The sequence below is a fragment of the Diadema antillarum genome, unplaced genomic scaffold (assembly GCF_040938485.1).
Source record: "Diadema antillarum isolate AM-2024a unplaced genomic scaffold, OU_Dant_1.0 seq00000649_RagTag, whole genome shotgun sequence".
NCBI lineage: Eukaryota > Metazoa > Echinodermata > Echinoidea > Diadematoida > Diadematidae > Diadema > Diadema antillarum.
Genome location: NW_027271563.1, coordinates 1,117,398 through 1,141,565, shown reverse-complemented (window position 1 = coordinate 1,141,565; position 24,168 = coordinate 1,117,398). Strand labels below are relative to the sequence as shown.

The following is a 24,168-nucleotide window of genomic DNA, read 5'->3' as shown; positions in this document are numbered from 1 at the left end:
CACAAATCAATCGCTTAAATGAGCTCCATGTTTCTAAACTCACTTTTCAGTAAATATCAACCGGGAGAAGCGTGGTTTCCTAGCGGCTTCGAACCGGCCGTATCCGTGGCCAACAGGAACTGCAAAGTGGGACCCGGCGATACCGGGGCGGCCGCTGTGGCATCCCCGTCGGGATGGAGAGGGATGCACCCGGGCAGCACCACGGGCCATTACACGTCGTTCGATTTTACGAACTCGGCCTATTATCCCACAGTGAATAACCCTTCGTTCTCGTCGTCCTACGGCTACCAGACCTGCGGGTTTTCCACCACCTGTCCGCAGATGCCCGTTCAGCATGGCGGGTACGTCGACCACCAATACGCCCCCTACTCCCACAACGGGTACGCCTCACAAAATGTCACTGCTTACCCCAGTGCATGGAGCCCCACGCAAAAGGACTCAGGGTTTGCGAACTCAGGTGGAGTGGTTGGTGGGGTATTTTCCGCCGTAGCTCCCGGGCAGGACATCGGCCTGCAACATCATGAGGTAAAAGGCTTGGACGGGCACATGCAGTCAAAAGCTGACGAGCAGGACGAACAAGTTTACAAGGGTCCCGTCTACAACTGGATGAAAATCCCTGGTAAGAATGTGAAATCCAAGTGTGAGTGTCTCATTTGGCAAAAGGGAGGGTTGTTACGTAATTTAGCCATAAATGACTGCACTGAAATATTTTGATGTTGCATGAGGAGAGAACTTTATTATTAGAAGGTCAGTGATATTTTGAACTTGCAGAAAATTCTCGCAAAGAAGTCTTCGTGAGAATCAACTTTTATCATGGTTGTCTGGTGAAAGGAGACGGCAGGGAGAACGTGCCAGTATGTGGACTTTCTCCCCGCCGTGAAGATTATGCCAAGATGTAAATATTTACTCGTACTTTCACACGTCTTTTCGGTGTGGCCCTTGCCGCTGAGACAAATCTGGTCCTTTCAAAGGATTTTGAGGATATCCAGAATGGATACACATCAATGAGACAAAGAATTTTAAAAAAAGTGAGAAAATCGTAGACATCACACAAATTGGTAGGTACACACGTCAAAAGTGAGCATGATGTGTGCTCATTTGACCAAACTTCGTCGACGCAATAATATTATTATTCAATATTGACTAAAATGTAATTTTCGTTAGCTTGAAGTAGGGGTATCTATCCTTAGAGACACCATGTTGTAGGTCCATGGAGACACCAATGTCTTGAAAAACAAAGGCACCGGAAATTACTGATTTGTACCGAAGTCTCTGAATTCTTCATTAATTACAAAGGAACTTAACGGGTTACTTTGATAAAGAGTATGGTATGAGTATAGTGAATTATAGTAGATTCACATGATTATGACAGCGTTTCCCGAATAAGAGTGGAAATTCTTATGATTCCAATAGACTACACTTTTACAGATCATTAACATCTGTTATAGGAGCGATTAACCTTTATCAGAGATCTTACTTGTTAATGTTTCTTGACGGAAACAGGTACCTCTAGAGATCTTCAATTGTTTGTGAAAAAACTACCCACTACGTCATGAGTTCGTCTCTCTCTCTCTCTCTCTCTCTCTCTCTCTCTTTCTCTTGTAGGCCACAGAAAATTAATGACAAAGTAAAACAAATTGTTCTTAATCCTCTCGCTGGATGTGATGGAGATATTGAACTAGATAATTCCAATAAGACTTACAAATTAAGACTTACACTGGTGATATGCAGGTATAGAGGTATGCAGGTATGAGTATTTTGACCCATCCGTCCAACTTTTTTTAACATTTGTTTCCTTAGCAACCCATGATTCTTTCAGAAATACCTAGAAAAAGCAATGTACTCCTGCCAGAAAGATGAAAACTTCCGACATTTTCTTGACCGACCTGATTGGGCCTTGCAGGGGTATAGTGGCCTTATCCCAAGACAGTTACCATGGGAAGAAAACAGGACCTGATGTCATTAACTTTTGTTTTGGTTTCATTTCATATTCCATTTGACAGGACAAAACATTCAAAATACGCCAGATTCTTTGGACAGTGGTAAAAAACACGAAACGTTGGAATTAAATGGGGGCACATATGCACAGACTGTACTGAGACAAAATGGATGTTTTATTCTCAAACCCAAAGAACACAAAAGTGCATCACTAACAATTTTTTTCCACTGTTGTGTCTTTTTGAAGACACCTCACGACGTTGTTCATTGAATTTATGGTTATGCTAGAACCTGTGCAGCGAAAGTGCATAATTATTTCCTTTCGATGATAAGTGACAGGAGCTGAAATGACTATTATGTCCATCCGTCTGAAAGAAACCCCCCAAAAAGTGATATCATGAATATTCCTAAACTTTTTCTTTTACAAGACAGGATGGACAACGGCAAAGAAATATAATACGTATCTTGCAAGGATATTAACCCGTTGAGGACGGACTGATTTTGCTGCAACACACATTTCCCATAGACACTTGCCCGAGTATACTCGGGACTCGTCCTCAACGGGTTAAACAAGGAGTTCAATTTTCCATTACGTCATACAATATAGTAATGCTATAAAACAGAAAAACACGGGCTGCTGGAATGTTATGATAAAGCATGATATATCATTAAATCATTTGACATTACCATCTTCAAAAAAAAAGAAGGTCTAATCAGATTATAAAAGGTATAACTCGAAAGCGGTTTAACCATATTTTCCCAAGAACAAGAGATTCAAACATTGATTCAATCCTCCCTCCCCCCTTTACCACTCACCTTCAAAGATGATTCAGCTCATACCTGATGGGATATACGCTGTGCAAACTGTGCACCTTCTTCTTTTAACAAAGTTTTTGTTTTGATTGTATGTTTTGCTGTGTTTGATTGTCGCGGCATTTCTAAAAATATTATGTCCGTTGAAAGGGTGCATGTGAGCTATCTTTTCTTTTCTTTTTCGTGTTTTTCCCTGTGAGATGTGTGTGTTGAGACCAGCAGGAATTGCGATCTATCAATTCAACACCTGTTGAAGTAGAATGGAGCAAACCGTATTACAAAATATATTTGTGTTTTAGATGTTTCCTTTCAAGATTTCTGAAGTTTCTAACTGCGCTTCCTACTGGGTGTGCATGATATACACCGAAAAATGCCCCCTTGATAATTATTCAATGTTCATACCAATTGCTGCATGGTTCCTGTAGCTAGGGTTAACGTAAAAACTCTCCTCTAACCTTGCTTCGACTTCGAATCTACTGTTATCTTAATCATTCGCTTGCTATGTATTATGCAAGAAACAGCATCATCATCATCAACAACAACAACAACAACAACAACAACAACAACAACAAACAACAACAAAGCAACACAAAAAAGAGACCAGAATATCCAAGTGAATTAACTCCCTGCCGACTGCGAATATATTGGAAACTCTCATACAAAGTCCTAGGCAGCATGACGATTCCAGATTTACCAGGAACAAAATGCTCGCATATCTTGTTAGTGAGATAACATCTCCCGTGGGGGATTCGAACCCCAAGTAACGTGTCATGATGATAATATCAGGACGTTCGAGAAGAGCTACCCTGAGTTAATTTCGAACATAATCAATTCAGTGAAAACCAGAGGCTTGTTAATTGAAAAAGAATGCACCCTTAGATTATCAAACAGAAATCAAGTCATAAACATATTGTAATTTAGGGCCCATACATCAGAACACCAAAGATTGAAAGTTACGGAGAAATATAATAGGATGATAAAGACGTTACTTGTCTTGAATGTCAATCTTATAGGACATGTTTGTTACATGATGTTCTATTTTTTCTAACAATGAATTTATCCCTTCGTTTAGTACCCTGGTCTGACACCTTCTGCCATGATTGCTTTCTCACCATTAAATGTCTGGATAACATTTTTTTTTTCGTTTGTTTTGTTGTCCCCCGCAACATGAAAAGAGAGTATAGCTCATCACACTTGACTGTGCATGACTGAACGCATTATAAGGGGTATTAAGCAAAGTGCCTGAAAGTAATATGCATGATTTCAAGACTGCCTAATATTAGTTCTGAAAATCGCAGTGAAGGCATGCAAATCTAGAACAAAGGTGCAAAAACAAAATAAAAAACAAAATAAAACAAAACGCACAAGCAGAACATTGCAGATTGGATTCAGACACACCCATTTGATCGATTTTGAAATACAAAGTGGTAAAGATAATATCATACTGTCGAAAGAAATCTATTGTAAGTAATTTTTTGAATAGTGGATGTAACGATAACTAGGGCACACCTGACAGTTAAAACAACTATATCTTGAAATCCAATATGATACTTAGAGAAATAGAAATAAAAGGTCAATGGCCAATTGTTACTATTCACACACTCCAACTGGTTATAAATGCACTGACACCAGCACCATTTTGGTGTATGTGTCCGTGTGTGTGTGTGTGCGTTTTTTGTTGTTGTTTTGTCTTGTTTGTCGTCTGTTTTGTTTTCTCCGTTTTCTTTCCCGTCATTTTGTAATCACGAGTGGTTGTACCATGGAGCTAAGAGTAACACTTCATGGTTGTACCAAAATAGGCTTCATGAATGAAACAATTATATCAACCTCATCACATCTAATCGTCGATGAGAATTAGTGTCGGCTCCATCAGGTGTTGATAGCTGAGGTATAGCTGATGTATGCTGACCCTGCGCCAGTAAGACAAAACCGGAAGCAGGCAAAACGTCTTGAAATGCGTCTTCAAATACAGCGCCAAGTGGTGGATCAACCTCATGTTTGGCAAGTGTGAATAGATAGTTGCTTACGGGTCAGTTTGTGTGGCGGAAGGGATAACAAAAACAAAGCAATCTAATTTTTGTTTTCTATGATATTGATACGCTGCTTAATAGAGGCTCCGTAAACTATCAAGAGTAGGATAATACCTTGTAGATTTAGATTCTTAGTATTCTTTATTCGTTAAAATGCATATTATGGGTTCTTAATAGGCATTGATCTGCACAAACCTCAGAATGTGAAAGAAAGATTGTTTAAACATAAAATCGCCTTTGCTGTGTCTTAATCCCTTTCGGTGTGTTTTCATTTTTTCTCTAGAGGTATTGTCTATCTGTCCTTTCTGCAGATGGTAACACACTCAAACCATCTAACATTGGGCTACTCAAACAACCGGACAAATAAACATAGAAAGAAACAACTTCTAGATCTTATATTGGTAGGCTGCTTTCGTAGGCTGTATGACTCGGAATTATAATCACGAAACTATAGCAAGACCTTTTTCAATTATGTAGGCCTAATTATCTTATATATTTAAAAGACTATCTGTTCTGGCATATTGCGTTTCTTTTAGATAATTTCTTCAACCCCCAGATACTTGTGTGGACTCGGAATCAATAGACCGAAAGACATTCTACACAACTGTGGTAACTGTGGTGATTAGATTTCAGAAATTGTCAAACTTAACTTCGCTGACTTAGTTGTGTGACGATGCTCAAATGCTTGACAAAACACTACAGCATGCAACAGTTTTGAGAATTATGCTCTCAGGAACAAGATATAGGCCCTATATGAATACCTATATTAACATGCTAACATCATTGATATAAGTGGTTCCTTAACGCTATTTTCGATGGGAAATACCGAGTATCAGAAATCTGATCTTTCACGGGTTTTTACTTAAGTGCAGCACTAGGCCTTTATTTTCTAAGTTCGTCTTTCTCTTTTAATTTACTCTTTTAAAGTAACGGTGCAGATTCAGTTGAGATTGGGCTTAATGTTTTCAACGTTTTAATGATTTTTTTAGCTCATAAGAAACTTCTTATGAAATATGAAAGAACATTTAATTCTAAGAGGGCTTCAAAGTTAACTTGGTGAAGATTGGTTTTGAAATGGCTGAGATATCCAAAACAAAGCAATGCTAATAAAATGTTGGACCCACCCTCTATTAGGATGGCTTTGTGTAACTAGTGTTTTTGGATATCTCAGCCAATTCAAAACCGATTTTCATCGAATAAACTTTGAATTCCTCTTAGAATTGTATACTCTTTAACATTTCTTTCCTTAACAAAAAGTCCAAAGCTGAATTCATCACACTGGTAACATTGTTCAGCAGTGCCATTTAGATTTATACAAAACATTAGTTTGACCTTGTCATATCCCTCAATTTTGATCAATGTGCTGGGCAAGACGTGGAGTAAAACATAGCAAAACCGCTGTCGCGATTTGATTATGTTAGTTCGTGATAATCAGTTGGCCTATTGGCTATTCCATTTCTTAAAATTTGCAATTTCATCGAGTACAAATGCTTTATTTCTATTCCATTTTCACAGAATCCTCTGATTTTGCGACAATGTTGCAAAAACTTCATTGCTTCTCTTGATAAGTCGCCAGCTCTAGTGTGCAATATAACTGCTTCGGTTACAACAATGATCTTGGGACTTGGTCCCCTGTACTGAGTATGTTGTCCCCCGAGCAACAGTTTGTGTATGTTGTTTCTCATACCCCTCGAATGTGTGTGCGCGCTTGAGATTTCCAGCATGGGCTGTCGATCGGGGAGTTTGATCTGGGTCGCATCTGGCGTAACACTATCACCCTTACTCTTTCCTGCTCTTTCTTTCAATCGTTATTCTATCGCTGGTAATGATCCGCCACACAAGAGCGAGTCCCACCCAGCTGTTGTCCATAAATATCCCCATTTCAGTCCAGAGACATCAGGTGCCTGTGTGAAACGCGGTCTGAGAGCCAAAATATTGTTGAAAGATGTGGATTATTACGATCACTGGGTGAAGGGGGAGGGGGAGATATGAAATTAATGCTTTAACAACCTGAACAACGACATGAAAGACCTACCTATCATGCACACTAACATTTTCATTGTAGGGCACTGTAACGTATCTTCATATGTTCAAGGACGCCACACTCGCGTGAGTTTCTCTCGCGCCCTCAGTCGGTTTCACCAAGGAGGTACTACAGTAGTACCTACTTGGTTTCACTACGCCTAATACACACCTCTACTCGCGGATGACGTGACGATTACGTAACACGTTTTGTGCTCAACGCTTGGATGCCAATTCCGATATCAATTTTAATTTCAATTTTGCTGTTATGGTCAGCGATTGTCTTGATGGATTCGACAGGGAGTGGAGTTGTTGGGCGGGATTGTATAACTGTGGAGCTGGGGAGTGGGGGAGAGGGTGCAGGACAAGAGAAGTATCCATAACGATTAGAGGAGCTCGGTTACTCCCAGTGGGAATACGATCAGGAGGGATCGCGTGAAAGATGTGTAAGGCGACTGCCATCTCGTCAACACACACATCTAATGTAGAGATGGCCAGTAACCTCAAGATAGTATCTTCACTGGCGGGATAAATAGCAGGGGCAATTATGATAGCAAAACGGCGAATTATGCGAAGAAAGCTACACCTCCTCATCTCTTCGGATGGTGTCTACCTTTAAATGGCTGCGCAGCGAAGTGGGAATGTCCTCGCGATACATGTATGTCCTCAGTAACTGTCTTCCTTCAAAAAAAAAACAACAACAACAACCTTAAAAGGATAGTATAGTATTGGTTGAGGTGAGGATTCAGCCTTTACCTTTATGTAATATACGCAGAAACCACTTTATGGGGCAAATGTTAAAGAGCATACAATTCTAAGAGGAATTCAAAGTTCGTTTGATGAAAATTGATTTTGAAATGACAGAGACATCCAAAAACAAAGTAAAACAAAGCGATCCTAATAAAAGGTGGGACCCGCCTTTCATTAGGATTGCTCTGTTTTGGATATCTCAGCCATTTCAAAACCAGTTTTCATCAAATAAAAGGTTCAATCCCTCTTGGAATTACATGCTCTTTCATATTTCATGACAGGTTTTTTCATTATCTCACCAAAATTGTTAGAAACCTGAAGTTAGGTCCCAACCAAAACTATACGATCCCTTTAAAGAAGAATTCCACCTCCAAAATAAGTATAATTCAAATGAAAGAGAAAAATATTCCCTACAGAACGATACAAAAATAACCAAAGTAGGATAAGAAAGCTATGACATTTTGAAATTTCACATTTTTATGAAAATCATTTCTTTTGTATCTGTAGGGCATATTTTTCTCTTTCTTTTGAAATGTATTCATTTTTGGGGATTGATTTCTTCTTTAAGTGATCATGTAAACGAGTAAAGCGCAATATGATTTGGACAGGATACTGCATCACCTGGGGCCCGTTTCATAAAACTTGTCATCAGTGACAAGTTGTCATAGATGTGACAAGCTACTGAAATCCTTGCATCTGATTGGCTGAGAGCAAATTTGTCATAGAAATGTGGCAGTTGTCGCTGATAACAAGTTTTATGAAACGGGCCCCTGGTGTATAATAGGCCTATAATGATAGATAGTACATACTCCATAATGACAGACATTTAAAGAACGTTTTTGCTCGTCATCCGTCCTTACATTGATTTTTGACACACACGTTTTGCTTTGTTTTGTTTTTGTGTTTTTAGATAAATGTATTTTCTAAAACTGCAGTTCCCTCCCTTTCTAAGGTCATTAGATCATAATACTACATTTATGATAATGTCAGAATGTGAAAAGAGTGTGTATAACTGCGATTCATATTCTGTAAGGTTTTGTGTGCAAGGCAATATGAGACCAATGTGGTAAGTGATGTCACTATCCCCTCAGGTAACGTGGTTATGACCGTGAGCTACGTCACTGTTTCGTCAAAATAGTTATGTTATAACTAAGACAATCACACGTAAAGGTGGTCTGTCCAGAAACACTTTTATTTGTTCCGAATTGGCTGAAACTTTATTTTCCATCTCCTCTTCCATCTCTCTATTTTTCCTTCTCTTAAACCAGTTCCCTACAGGAACCCGATGGCATATGTATAAATGTATGGGGCTGTCAGAATTCAGTATGAAACGGGTTAAAAACAGTTCTTATTAACATTGGCACCTTGGTGCTATCTATTACAGTCAGGAAAACCTGACAGCTTATCTTTCTATAAATGAACTTTCGTGTTTGACGGGTGTCTAGTATATTACGAGAAGGCGAAAGGCAATAATTAGAATGATAATGATAATAACGATGATGATGATGATGATGATGATGATGGCATGATAATAATAATAATAATAATAATAATAATAATAATAATAACAATGATAATAATATCAACATTAATGATAATAATAATTAATATTGTTGTTACTGTTATTATCAATATTATCATTATAGATATCATTATAGATATCATTATCATCATTATTTTTATTATGGTTATGATAGTATTGATAATGATATTCGGTTCTTAGAAACGCATAATGCTACAAAAAAAAATTACTGCCTATAATGTGTAAGCAAGCATGTAATATTTCATCAGTCATAATTTACCGATAACATAATTAACAATTATTAAGAAAAGGCGAGCTACCGGCTAGGACGCGCATTTAGTAATAATAATATTATTATATATATTATCTATATTATATTATTATTAGACCTAAATGTAATTGTATGGACTAGACATACGTACACACCCCATATAGGCCTATATGCCTACTTACAGAATACGTACATGATGATATTGTTTGTGTGTGTGTGTGAGTGTGCATGTATTTGAAAATTATATTCATGTTTCTGTTTTACATGTCATGCCTTTCTTTAACTCTCTTTGAAAATTGCTGTAAAGAGCTCGCTTGTATGAACGTCGCATCGTTAGATGTGTCGTTGGGAGTCAATTAACATGACAAATACGGGCAGCCATGAGATGACGCAGAGAACCCAGTCATTACATGCGCATTTTAGTGAAGTTAATTTCAGTAAAATTGCTTTGGGAGTTTAGAATGTTTAGTCTCAAGGGATGCGAGAGGAAACGAGTCGCGTCATGTCACATGATATGGATACAGTCAGTGTCCGCACTAAGGCTAACGTTGGCTGTTCATTAGGACGGCGTGGTGAAGGCGCTGAAAATGTATCAACTAATTCTGACTTACATCAGCTGTCAAGCACAATGCTTTTCATCTGTTTTTTGCCGCGTTGTTATCACGAAAATTGTGATCTGGGAAGCTTGTGGAAGGAGGGGTGGCTCAAACGCAAGGGCATTGCCTCTCAGCGGCTGAAATCGTATCAGATGAGCGTACACCTCTGTCAGACAACCCATTTAAGTCTGTTCGGTGTAATGCATTTAGTCACCACTCAAAAGGCTTGATTACGTGCAAACACGGCGTCCAACAGACACCACACGATTTTCATTGAAATACTGAGTGCATAACTAAAATTTAAGGTTAGAATGCCGGACATGTGTATCTCAATTGCACGGTAAAGGACAATGTTTATTGAAGACAGAGAATGATTATTAATTACTCTGTAGAATTGACCAAAAAACAAACAAACAAACAACGAAACATAATTTATTATAACTGTTTTATGAGACACAGTCATCTAGTTTAGATGTCAAACAAACACTTGCAAACGTTGTTGCAACATAATTGCAAGTAGTTGCAACGTCTCGTGCGTGATATTTTCACATCTGTTAAACAACAAATGGGCCTACACTCAAACACACACACCAACATCATGTGGGACAATTACGCTTATATAAGTTTCAACTCACTTCGTTTGTGAGGATGTAGATGAACGAGATTTGAATGTACGTAATTATTTTAAAAATGAGGTTGTATGCGGCCGTGCGCATGTGTTTTTGTTTTGTCTAGTCTTTTCAGTTTTCCTTTTTTTTCAGACAATTTGCCTCAGTTTCATTAGTTCAGTACATTGATTGTAATTAGATATTGGTCATGAGGGAACTACAAATTACAAGCAAATCTTTTCAGCTATCCCCTCCATTTTTAACAAATTTTATTTCAGACTATAAGTTTCACATTATATTGTTTTTCATTACACTATATTTTCCATAATGATAATAATTTTAATAAAAGAGGGGCCTCTTCTGTATAACTATGAATCAGCAACTGTCATGCTTTATTCATACTCTATTGGAAATTAAAATGATATGAAATGAAACGAAAAAACAAAAATAAATCTTTAATAAATACAACATTAGAAGTTTTCTTGATGAATGGAGGAAATACTTGTTCAATGTTAGATGTGTCCCTTCAAATCAAGAACCATCATTGATAATTTGGCAAATACAGTTCATTTCCCCCTTAGCAAGACCACAATGATGCTATTCAAGAAAACGATTTATTTCTATTGGTTACAAAAATATAAGATTTAGTGAAAATGTGAAGTAAGCTGTACGTTGAACCAGGGAGGTGAGGTTCTCACCTCCCTGGTTGAAGTGGATGCATGCACACAGCTTGTGTGCGCAGTTGACTAGCAGCTGTACTCCAGGGTGGGAGTGGAATGAGAGTTCTACTGTGTTTGGGTTTGATTCCAGTGATCGGGGTAGTGGAGGTTGTGAAGTGCTTTTAGCACTTCCACATGGTGGTATTTGGAAGAAAAAAATATATATATATGCAGTATATGTCGGCCTATAGGCCTATGTATCTGTATCATATCATTACATAATATTTTTTATGGATATCTAATCTTTCTCGATATAAATAAAATGTATGTTCATAAATATTGAATATCATTATCATCCGCATCACTATACTGCTACCGATATGTGACCCTGCACCACAGAACCCGCAATTATCTAAATTGCATGGTTTTCCAGTGGACCTTAAAGTATCACTTCAGGGGGGCGTTTCATCAACGAGTTCGTCGGAGTTTTCACCGACAAATTTGCTATCAGCCAATCAGACCAAGGATTTCATTAGCTTTTAACAGTTGTCAGTGTAAATCCTTGCGTCTGATTGGCTGATAGCAAATTTGTCGGTGAAAACTCCGACGAACTCGTTGATGAAACGCCCCCCAGATCAACCTGAAATTTAATCGGAGTTGTGTCTTCCTGCACTTCATCTCTCTGAATTCAAAATTAATTTGCCAGCACAAAATCAAAGTATTATTTTCTATAAGTATAAGTTGTTGTACACCTCTTTGTTTGTTGTTTTTCATCTCAATTTTAATCTCTCGCATTTTTCGTTCATTCTGATAATACTTTGACATTATCATGAATAGTGGGTTGCTGAGGTTAGTGTACAGAGTTTCATCATCTGATAATCAATCCACAGTGGTTCCCAATGGAATTTTAAACGCCCTCATTTTGTTCTACACACAAAATTGGGTTTCCCAGTGGCCATGAATTGATCCTTAACTTCAAAACCCTCGTTCTCCAAAATATAGTTTTGTATACTCACTTTTCCATCTGATGTATTGGTGGGTTTGGGACAGCCAATTTTGATTCGTTTTGCGTCATTTCTTAGCTTAGAATCATTCAGTTCAGGGCTTGTCCTTATGCGAATATACATTGGTATGTATAGACCTACTTTGTAATACGTTTCTTGGGTTTAATGATGCAGGTTGCTATCATCATTATTGCCATTACACTCTTCACATAATATCAGGAGCGGAATAGGAAAAATGATAAGATGTTATGTGTATACTTGTGTATATGGGTGGGTGGGTGTGTGTGATTTCAAACTCACCGAAATCTACCAAGCAAAAGGGGCTGAAATAATTACTCTCTATATTAATCAACTGCAAAGGTGGCAACGAAAATGATTCTCATTTGAGACCAGCTCATAAGTCTGATCATTATCATGCCAACATCATTTCCATGAAGTGTTTCAATACTTTCATAATTTATCTTATACAAAGTGATTACTGAGAATGAAGAGAAAGAAGAGAGAGGGGGAGAGTTATGATAAATGCACATGATGTAGAGCCCTATGTATGTATGATCATAACCGTCAGTCAGAGTTTTTGGTTTCACATAGTCATTAGGCCTCATCTAACACAAACTCTAATCACAAGGCAGGCTTCTGTCCTGATACCAATTAAATATTGTGAAGCTTTATTAATTTCATTTATCACAAGCAAAAACTCTGGCTTTTTGTTTATCTATACTTTTACTCTTCAGTCACATTACGAAGAATTGTTGCTGTTGTTTTTTTTTTCATGTATATTTACACTGCTAAAAATGGATATATAACTGTCTATGATGAGAAATGAAACATCGAAAAATTCCACGTCATACATTACTGGTTAGAACCCAGGGTAGGCAGCAACTCCCCCTCCCCGCGTAAGCTCATTACTGTGGATGACCGATGATGTCTTGCCGTTCGAAATGAGCCGTGAGACGGCTAACGGTGATGAAGTGCCGTTATCAAAATATCCAGGGCAAGTGAGCATAAAGACACACAACAAACAATCTATACTCCGTGGAAGAAGAATTTGTAAGCTGGATATGTGGGTTTGTTCTTTTTTTTTTTTTCGTTGGACTTTGTATTTTTCGTTTCTTTTACACGTCACCTTCAACGCACCTTTGGAAGTTTGGAAAGTACATGGTGCAGTCAATATTCGTCGATGTTTTCTCATGGTTTTTATAGCAACTTCTATCAATATTTCATATGACTGTAAACGGAATATGTATATATATAAATATATATATATATATATATATATATATATATAAATATATATATATATATATATATATATATATATATATATATATGTGACCCTGCACCTCAAAACAAACAAAAAGTCGCCGGACATGAATTGTTATTTAAGGCCATATTCTGAAAGAGCAGCCTTTACGCTTTAAAATGATGTATAACTCAAATCAAATGGACTCTCCTAACCTATCTAAATATTGGAAAGAAAGCACAAACTCCGGAAAAGTGTGAACTGAGAAAAGAGGCTCTGAAGTACAGTGTCTATTCAAGCGCGTAATCTTTACCAAACCGTGCTGGCTGTGCGATGAATGGGACAAAAAACAGGAAGTAAACCACCAGAGTAACAACAATGGAGGGATTATCAGATTAAATTGAAATTAAGCATGCCTCATTAACACATTCTGTCCATAATTAATGCCAACTTTCAAAGCATTAGCACTATCCTTTCAAAAGTTATTAGAGTTGAAAGTGAAGAGTGTGGACAAGGTTTTTCAGAAATGAAAAAGGGATTCTAAAGACACACCTAATCACATTTTTCTACCAAAAATGCTCGAGATAAACTACTAAAAAACACATTTTCCTGCCCGTTTTATGATACCAAATTTTAGCGTATTGTAAAAGAAGACCTGCTCTTTCAGAAAATATGAAAAAAGTCAAGTTCGGCTAGGTTGACTCATTTCACTTATTTTCAGTCCTCACGCAAAACCAGTGTGTGCGACTTTATGTTCGTTTTGAGGTGCACGGTCACATAAATATATATATATATATATATATATATATATATATATATATATATATGCACTATGATATCAAACTAATATACAAATGCTATAAATGCTTAAAGAAGAAATTCATTCCAAAATTGTATCAATTTCATGAAAAAGAGGAAAATAGTCTCTGCACCGGAACAGTGTGAAAATGATCAATATCGGATAAGAAATAAGAAAGTTATGACATTTTTAAATTAAAAAAAAATGTTCGACCAGTCATTCTGAATATTTAAGCAGATGATGTCATGATGTCAGAATTTCTTATTCATTTCATATACAGAAATGACAAAAAATCATATTTCAGCTGTATGTATAAAACTTGCCTTAAAACAGCTCAAAATATAAAAGAACAAACAATGTTAACTCTGATATATTTTGGTTTGGGAATATGCATTTACCCGTATGAGCTAAAAATGTGGGTTTTTTTTTCGAATTTCATACATAACATACATGAAATATTGTGAGGGCATGACATCATCAACTAGCTCATAAGAATATTCATAAGGACTGGTCAGGAAATGTTTTCCGAATTAATGTGAAATGTCACTAATTTCTTATCAGATTTTTGTCATTTTTCTTTCATTTCTGTAGGGATTTTTTTGTTTCTCTTTGTTTTAGAGGTCACTCAATTTTGGGGTGGATTTCCTCTTCTATAAAACCGGTAAGGGACCAAATTCCCATAAACCGTCGTGTTAGGATATGTCATTTTTGGTTTTGCAGAATGGGAGTATAATGTTATGTACAATTATTTCGTAGATCTCTTGATATGAAAATCAAAATTTTCAAACTTTTTTATGCCGATGTGATGCACGCATTCGAACACCATCATGCAGATCATGATATAGTAAAGTTCGACAAAAATTCCAAACTTGAGCCATCACATGAACACATTCTTAAACAGTGCCTATAGCGAATCATATTTCCTGAAACTTTCTTGAATACCCCCAACCCCCCCCCCCCCCCTTTTTTTTTTACATGTGCGAGCGCCATCAATCGAAGAGGATGTAATATTACTCATCACATCTGTTTGATAAACTAGCACTTCCCTTAGGGGCTTCTGTTGGTTGTGTTGTCAGCTCATAGAAGGACATGTCATAAATTTAACAAGACTTCCGAGACGAGAAATTATTTGGCACTTGTACGCATTGCACGTTTGAACATTGGCAATTTACAGCAGTTTGCTAATATTTAATGAATTCGTCTGCACGGAAACTTTCCACATATCGTCTGCTTGCTGCAGAAGCAATACAAAAGAAATTAATTTCGCAAAAAAAAAAAAAAAATTGAGAAAATAGACTGATAGATCGGAAGATTGATATAATAGCTAATTGCAATAAAGAGCTAGAAAAGCTACATTTTTCATGGCATAATATTTGTAACGTATAATACTGTCGGGGATGAAACACGATGTAAAATCGGATTTTCTCTTGTTATCTCCACTTCATCTTCTATCAACATTTTACAAGTTGTTTTTTGATTAGCACAGTACAACGTGGGTTGCCACGCATGGTAATCATGACAGCATAAAGATCCCGTCTTTGCTTCTACAGTATGTAGGCCTATATAGGATGAATGAAGAGAGTGCCCATAAAGGTAACGAATTCTTCCCGACGTTTACAACATCTCCGTGCGTCTTACGTCCACCCCATAGATAATCAATCCTTAACTTACTACGAGAATGTTTGTCTGATTGGTTTATATAACGCTATAGGCCTACAATGTAGATGTATTTGGTCTAACTCAATGCGTTTGTAAATGTCAAGACTATAGTCTCGGAAGAGCAGAATGATTTTGCAATTTGTTGTTGGTGGTGGTGTTGCTGCTGCAATTGTTGTTTCTTCGACAACTTCTGACAATATTGTGTTTATTCATTTTCCATGTTATTTTTCGGTGTTTTTTTTTAATTTAGTTCCGTTTTTATTGATGTTATTGCTTTATTCTTTTTCATGAAAGGGACTCATATATTTATATTTCATATGTATGTAAATAATTGTGTTTGTATATATATTTTCCGGCAGTATATTATGTTATTATGTTTTATATTAAATCAGAATAATAGACAAAAAGAGATGAAAAGTTGACTGTGACCGAGTAAACTTCTCGTGTCACTTCTCATGCCATAATTATCACGGCAAGGAACATGCTGTCACGTTCTCCCCCCGACCCAGCAGCGTGAGAGAGGCGAGAACGCTACGTGAGTTTCGGGGCGGACGTTTATTACCCGTCTTGTCGACGGTCTAATTATCGGGATTTTTGAGCGATTGATGGGTATTCTTCACGGGAACAGATTTATGATCGGTGCTATAAGATGTATGATTTCATCGACTGGGAGTCTTGCAGCCAACGGGTCCCCTGCCCGATCGTGACCGTGGGATTGTCAGCTGGAATCGCAGTTCGTAAAACTTTAGTCTGACCCTTGACTTTTCAATTACAACTTGCACATCCACTTTATGGATCTGTTTGCATTTTAGAATTGTAACTCCTTACAGTTTAGAAAACGGCAAGAGAAAGGATGTATATATATACATATATATATATATATATATATATATATATGTATATATATATGTGTGTGTGTGTGTGTGTGTGTGTGTGTGTGTGCATTAAGCTACTATAATTCTGTACTCGTGCTGCAAAAATAAAACAACAACCATTAGATATGTTATAATAATGATCATTTATCGAATTATTTTTTTTTCATACACGCGTGTCTTTTGGATAATTTATGACCAGATTTATGGCTTGTTAACTGAAACCAATGGAAACTGTCGAGACTCTAGTACTATAACTGTTTAGTGCTTATGATACCTCTTCATTTAGGCCTACTCATTTCGTCTCACCTCCCGGCTCATTTATTCATTTACGTCACGGGCGTAACTTTCCATCAAGGTAAATTGAAAGCATGTAGCAAATGGTCATTCCTTTACACTTGAACATCTATAATGATGATAATGATAATAATAATAATAATAATAATAATAATAATAATAATAATAATAATAATAATAATAATAATAATAATATTAATAATGATAATAATAATAATACTAATAAAGATAATGATAATGATAATACAAAACGTTTCATAATTCACCATTACTCTACTCTTACTAATCACTCAGTTTTCTGTTAAAAGCACATGTCTATTAATGACCCACTGTCAAGATACATTCAAAAGGGTAACAATGTACACAAATTTCCACTCAAAATTCACCCAATGTTCCAGCCCATCTTAATATACAATAGCGATACAGCCAGCTTCTTGTACTATGTCGAATCCAAAGATACCAGAGGCAATATTTCGACTTCTGTTAATATTGACTTCTGTGAATTTCGACTTGCATGAAAAAATGAATGATTACAATATAATGTTAATATCAATCAGCTGTAGAATTTTCCTTGACTCACTATTAAAAACCAAAGTTTTTGACCTGTGCGAGGCCACCATAAGGCGAGGTTGAATGTATCTTATAGCTCTTTTCCACCGTGGCTTGGTGTCAAAACTAAGTTGTGCAGCGAAATAAACCTCTGCTTAATGTAATCAAACCCGCACTTATATTCGAATTCACCCACACCACTTCCTGTGAGCTACTCCTAACGAAACTGCCTCATTGAGGCGCACAAATCATATTTCCAACCACACTAAGAATATCTACCTCAATACAGCATATCCACTCTACACCAGGATAGAGAAGTCAATTATGACTGCCTTGCTCAACAGCAGCAGGGCTCGAATCCAGGCGCTAACCTGTACACTACGACGCCCTCACACACTACGTGTGGGAGCCCTGCTGATGTGAATGAAAGACACCCTAGGAAATACCGAGTGAGGTTGCTAGTTGCATGCCATAGTATTCGATAGGGGCATGGATTCGACAATTACATATACATTTATGTAGCGATATAACTGAAACAGATCAGTATTATGTTCATGGTATTACTCCAGCGGTAATGTCTTCGTTGTTAAGCGTCAAGCGTAGATGTAAAGACATGATAATATACATTACAATAGTATCATGACATGCTTGAATTGTACAAAAGTATCATGACATGCTTGAATTATATTTGTAAGAGAAGCATGATGTACTGCTGATCTTATCTTTTTTTCTTTTTAGGCCATATGAATTGTCATTTACATTCAAGAACAAGGTATAAAATGTATACATTACGAAAAGGTATAAAATGTGGCACATACTGTTGATTGTCGAAAGAGCGATACGGCTCAAGTAATAAACATGCTATCTTCAGATGATTCCAAGTAATATTATAAGCTTTTGAAACAAGCCGGTTTATAATGTTGAATGGACCGTCACCGCCGTTTCATTCTCTTGCTTTCCCTTCTTTATGTGTATGATTCTGAATTGGTAAATAAATTTCTGGTGGATTAAAGATGGAAAACAAAATAATTGAAAAGAATCAGGGGCCAAATATAGCTAATGATATGTGTTATTGATCTTGTGCCAATTGTTAGCTTTTCGAAATGTGTCTACCAGACTCGTAAGCAAAATGTTTATTGATATAAGGGGCTGGCGTACGTGGTAGCATTAGAAACTCGTGATACCGTAGCTGGCTGTATGCATATTATTTCTGACTTCTCGATTCTCTAGATGTAACGTCTACTCGGTCGTTCCACTTCCGATTCCGGTTCACTTCATCCTGTGACCTTGTCAGATTCCCACGATCGTCTTACATCGCACGTCTTCCAGATTCTATGACGTCTAACTGGACTATGCTCTCGAGCAGAACCAGAAGAGTGTGACCGCTGCGTGCCAACTCTACTTGCGGCGGCTCTTGGATTCCTTATATTCTCGACGGATATTCCTGTTTACCTTATTAGTCTCTCATTGCAATGTCGCGAGCCACACACCAGCAAACATAGGTTCCTGGTTCGACGAAAAGTTGCACGCATACATCCAAACTGTGTAACGAAATTGATAAATACAATGGATTTTTTAATTTGTTTTCATTTTTGATTTAGAGATCTTCGTGCATTCTATCAACAATTTTAGTGATCACGCAAAGCAACGTATTTGAACATTGTTGTAGTGTGTCATGTGAGTGTAAAATGTAAGTGTAAAATCAGACAGGAACCGGCGGAGGAAGCGGTTGATTTTTTTCCTTCAATATCTATCATGTTTGTAGATGCTGTGAACTGTGTCGGGTTTCCACACTTTTCTTATTACAGTCTGTACTTGAACCCAGAGTTGAGATTCCCCGAGAATGGAGCAATATATCACACATTATTCTGGTAATGTGGTTTCCATGAAGATGAATAGCAGTCCTACTCATGTGATTTCTCATTCTCTTCATTCGTATATTTTATGTTTCTCCCACCGTGCCAGTGTGGACAGGAAAAAGGAAACTTCCCCGTCAACAAGATAAAGAAGACATGTTCATCTTGTATTATTTAAGGTTGTTTTTTTTTCTAACTGATTCTTTACTGTCTTGCAAGTCTCGTTTGAGTTGAATGGGTTATGTTAAATAAATATGAATATGTATGATTATATGTATGCATATAAAAACATTATTTGCAATCAGTTTTGCTGACTTTTTTATCAACACTTTGAATTATTGATATATCATTCGTCTCATAATCTTATTTTCATTTTCTTCCTTTTTCTTTCTCTCCCCCATCCATTTTTTCTTCTCGTACACTCTGATGCCTTCCAAACTGCTTTCCTGTCTTTACCCACCCCACCCCTACACATCCCCTCTTCAACACAAACACACAAACATACACACTCGTATCCAGGTACGCAGATCATCGGCACGGATCGTAAACGAGGCCGCCAGACCTACACGCGTGCGCAGACCCTCGAGCTGGAGAAGGAGTTCCACTACAACCGGTACCTGACTCGAAAACGGCGCATCGAGATCGCACAGGCGGTCTGCTTGACCGAGCGGCAGATCAAAATCTGGTTCCAGAACCGGCGGATGAAGTGGAAAAAAGAACGACAAAGGGACGGGGATGGAGCGGATGATGAGGGGAAAGACGGTGATGACAGTATCAGCTGCAGTATAAAGGAGGATGAGGACAATGACATTGAATCGGATAAGGAACACGAGAACCATTGATGGTGGAGTAGGGAGTAGTACTTTCGACTGTCAATTTGCTAGAACAAAACAAAAAATGTGTCATGCAATGTCTCATCTCAACTACCCCAAATTCCTTCGCCTGCCAATTCAATATCAGGTTTATGAGTGACAATTTCGACAGGCTCCTACCAGGGAGGTGGGAGGAGAACACCTCCTTGCTCCTATAACAGTTGAATGAAGTCAAGAAGTACCAGTTTTAGTAGACATGCTTTAATACCACAGCACCCCGCCCACCATCCAGATAATCGGCTGCCTCGCCCGATCAATCATGGTACATGAAGCGGTGCATTATTTTTGGTCATCGTGTATGGACTCTTTACCCTCGTCAGGCCACATAAATTTTGTGGCCATTGGTATCTGGGTGAAATTTATGCACATGTGACCCATTGGCATAGAGAGAGTTAAAAAGAAATTCGCCCAAAATATAAAACATGTGAGTTCAATGAATACCTAAACATTAGAAGACCAGATCGATGGAGTTTGTGGTGTCACAGGTGTGGAACGGTATAGAGAAAATGAAGAGTTTGTTCGCAAAAACCGATAAGTCCATTTTTGAAGATGTTGAAAAGCGGTCTCTGTCATAAAGTACAAAATAATACCTTTTTAATGTTATATTGGTCGCTACATATAGAGGTACATTTTTGAAGTTGTCAAAAGAAGGAAAAATTTTCTTATTATTCTCTTTAGTATTCTTGACTTTTAATTGCAAATATCTCCATTTGGCAAATATGGACTTATCGGTTTTTTCAAACAAACTCTTCAAATATAAAGAAAATTTCACACACAAAGGGATTTTTGTGTTAAATGAAGAAACACTTGACATACCTCCTTCAAAAGGCAGTGGGGATGATGTTACTTATGATAATATGGTACGACCACATCAAGTCTCGGGAACGTATGGTTTTCATGAAATTGACAATTTTGGTATATTGTGAAGGCGCACAGATTCAAGCAAAACTTTTTAACTGATTATCCAATTTTTCTCAAACTTTACTGAGGTGTTCTACCAAGATTAACCAATCTCTCTATATTGTCCGTGGGACATTTTCCGCTACCTCTTTGCCTACTGGGTGATGGTAATGGCCTGGTGGTACTTGATAAGACCTTTACAGGGTCTACGAGGATTTCAGAAGTTAGCAAGGAACGGTTTAATGTAAGACTGAAACGTAAACCTTCAAGAAAAAAAACAACAACAATTGTCCGAAACAAGGTAACGGAAATGCCTAGCTGATACATGGGAGAGAATATCACCCCGCTTTTTCATTTCTTTGTTGTTGTTTTTTTTTTTTTCGTTCTCAAAATAGATGCGGTTTATGCTAATGTAAAGCTGTCTTTTCTACAGGGAGAAACGGGGTAGGGTTTTTTTGCATCTACAATGTATTTTGATGCGTTTATTACAAAGAGGGGTATTTTTGAAATACCAACTTATCTTTTTATTATCTATGTTTTGTATCATTAGCAGACGATTGATTTGTTAATTTAAATATGGCCCTAAGCATTGTATTGTTTAATGTGACCTTACAGGACAAACTCGTGTCCTTCTTAAAACAGCTATTCACAGCCTTTAACGGAACATGGTTTAAGACTTTTTCGATAATGAAATTTCTATACTTGGGACACGCTGACGCCCTGTATTCGTTTCATGCTACAGTCTGTTCAAAACGTATTAAACCAATAAATTTCTTTCGGCATTTGCATACCAGAAAAAAAAAAAAGACCAAACACACCACCATTACAAATTCCTTGTGGTTATCAGTTACTTTCTTTTTTTACAAAGAAATTACCAATTTACACGTGACAAATCAATACAGCTGCATTGCTATTAGCAATGATTTCATAAAATGATTTAGAATCTTGGGTTGTTACTGTAATATTTACAAGTCTTAGTAATATTCCGGTAACCTTTAGAATTCGCCGACACAGTTCCTATCTAATTACAAACGTATAGTATGCTAGTATAGGCTATACAAGAACATTCTTAATTTGATTGGTTTATTACGCTTTTAAGCAAAACAGGTCAATGGTTATTACCAATTAATCATTAGTTATTACTATCCATAATAGCAAGTTTCATGAAAATCAAAGTCATTGCAGCCTTTTGTTTTTTTAAAGTACATTGTACTCGACATGCTTGACTTTTGAAAAAATGTTGGATTTGAAACCTTTCGGCCAGATTTACCTTATTTTATAGTTTTTCACCATTAATGTACTTTTGGAGACTTTAACAGGGTACCCTCGTGATGGGGTATAACACATGGACAAAGGGTGATTTTCATACACAGACGGGCACCGTTTATTTTGCGTTATGATCGATCACTAATACACTGCCAGCTTTGCAGTCATTTCACACTGAGAGAATTTTTTGACACAACTTAATGAGTGTACATTTTTTTTATAGAATAGATGGGCAAAGTTGACTTCATCATTCACCTTTCAGTGACTTAGCATTCTGATCATGATCGTAGCTATAATTGTGCTGACGAACATTTTTTTTAAAACATGAAATACCTAAGAAAACAAACAACAAAGAATATCAATTAACCTTTAACGGGCAAGGAATCGAACCGCGGCGTTAGTTAATGTTTAAATAAATGTCTACATAAATACGATGTACGATTGGGTGTTACAACAGAGTTCAGAATAGATTTATCGTGTCAATATTTTCTTAATCAATTCTTAGTTTGAGAATGGTTGGATTATATTATATTCCAGTGTCCTAAGAGAGTTAGGAATTGAAGTGTGAACACTAATTTTCAGAATGGTGAAGTCACTAAGGCCTGCCTTTTGTGTTGACAAAATGAAAATATAATGTCATCCATCTTTTTTTTGTGTTTTTTTAATAGAAATATCGTAGATTGCTATCCAGCTTAGAACACTCTAAAACCTGGAATGTTAAGTCAATATTTAAATCTTTTGTCACTCCTCCAGCCTTTTGTTAAATGTTAAACTGCCGTTTCATAAATGTTACATCCAACATTTTGAGAGTTAACATTTACAAAAAGGTTGGATGAGTGACAACATTTAGTATGTTGAGCTACCTTTTCAGAAATGTTAAATCAAACATTTAAAAGGCTTATATACCATTTAATTTTCCAAAATGGTGGTTACTTATGTTCTTGAGAAAAACAACAACAACTAAATACCAGCGAGAGAGAGAGAGAGAGAGAGAGAGATAGAGAGAGATTAATTATTGTTCTCTGCCTTTTCTCATGTTTGTTACTGTGTCCAGTGGATCTCTCAGTGATGGGTAAACACATTATAAAGAACAAATGCATGACATAAGTATGAAGTTCACTATTGGCGCACACACATACCAGAAGAATCCTAAAATCCTGCTTCCTTTCAGAGATGAAATCTTTGTAGGCTTCAGTGGCGGTGGACGTTGAGTGGTAGAATGCTTAACGGTGCACCACGTATTCATTCTCTTGAAAACGGCAAGAACATGCCTGCCGAAACAGAGGGAGTGCATAAGCCCTTTTCACATACATACCCAAGAAAAAATAGGTGGTGCACCATGTAAAGCCTTCTACCACTCACCCAATCATTATGAGATTTTCTAAAGGGGAAATCCAGTCCAAATACAAGTTATTCTGATAAGAAAGAGTAAAATATTAGGAGTTTAAAGATAAAATTGTGATCGAAATCGGGTGAAAAATAAGGAAGTTATGACATTTTGAAGTTTCGCTGATTTTTCAGGAAACAGTTCTTAAACAGTCAATATAAATATGCAAATGGCAAAGTGAGCATGTCATCCCCTCACAACTTGCCATATAGTTTGTACATAATATTTCCAGTTTTTCATTCAAACGCAGTTATG

At 37.1% G+C, this 24,168-nt stretch overlaps 1 protein-coding gene across 1 annotated transcript; it reads left to right on the top strand.

Annotated features, from left to right (window-relative positions):
• On the top strand, positions 1-20,330 carry LOC139736464 (uncharacterized). Its single transcript, XM_071647215.1, has 2 exons — positions 1-619; positions 20,008-20,330. The coding sequence occupies exons 1-2, from the start codon at positions 19-21 to the stop codon at positions 20,328-20,330; spliced, it is 924 nt and encodes a 307-aa protein (XP_071503316.1). The 5' UTR covers positions 1-18.
• Positions 20,331-24,168: the final 3,838 nt, after the last annotated feature.

Bases quoted from the DNA above. Each gene is read 5' to 3' on its own strand.
- LOC139736464 (XM_071647215.1), top strand. From the start codon at position 19: ATGAGCTCCATGTTTCTAAACTCACTTTTCAGTAAATATCAACCGGGA. The intron at 620-20,007 runs GTAAGAATGTGA...ACTCGTATCCAG, and splicing joins CAACTGGATGAAAATCCCTG to GTACGCAGATCATCGGCACG.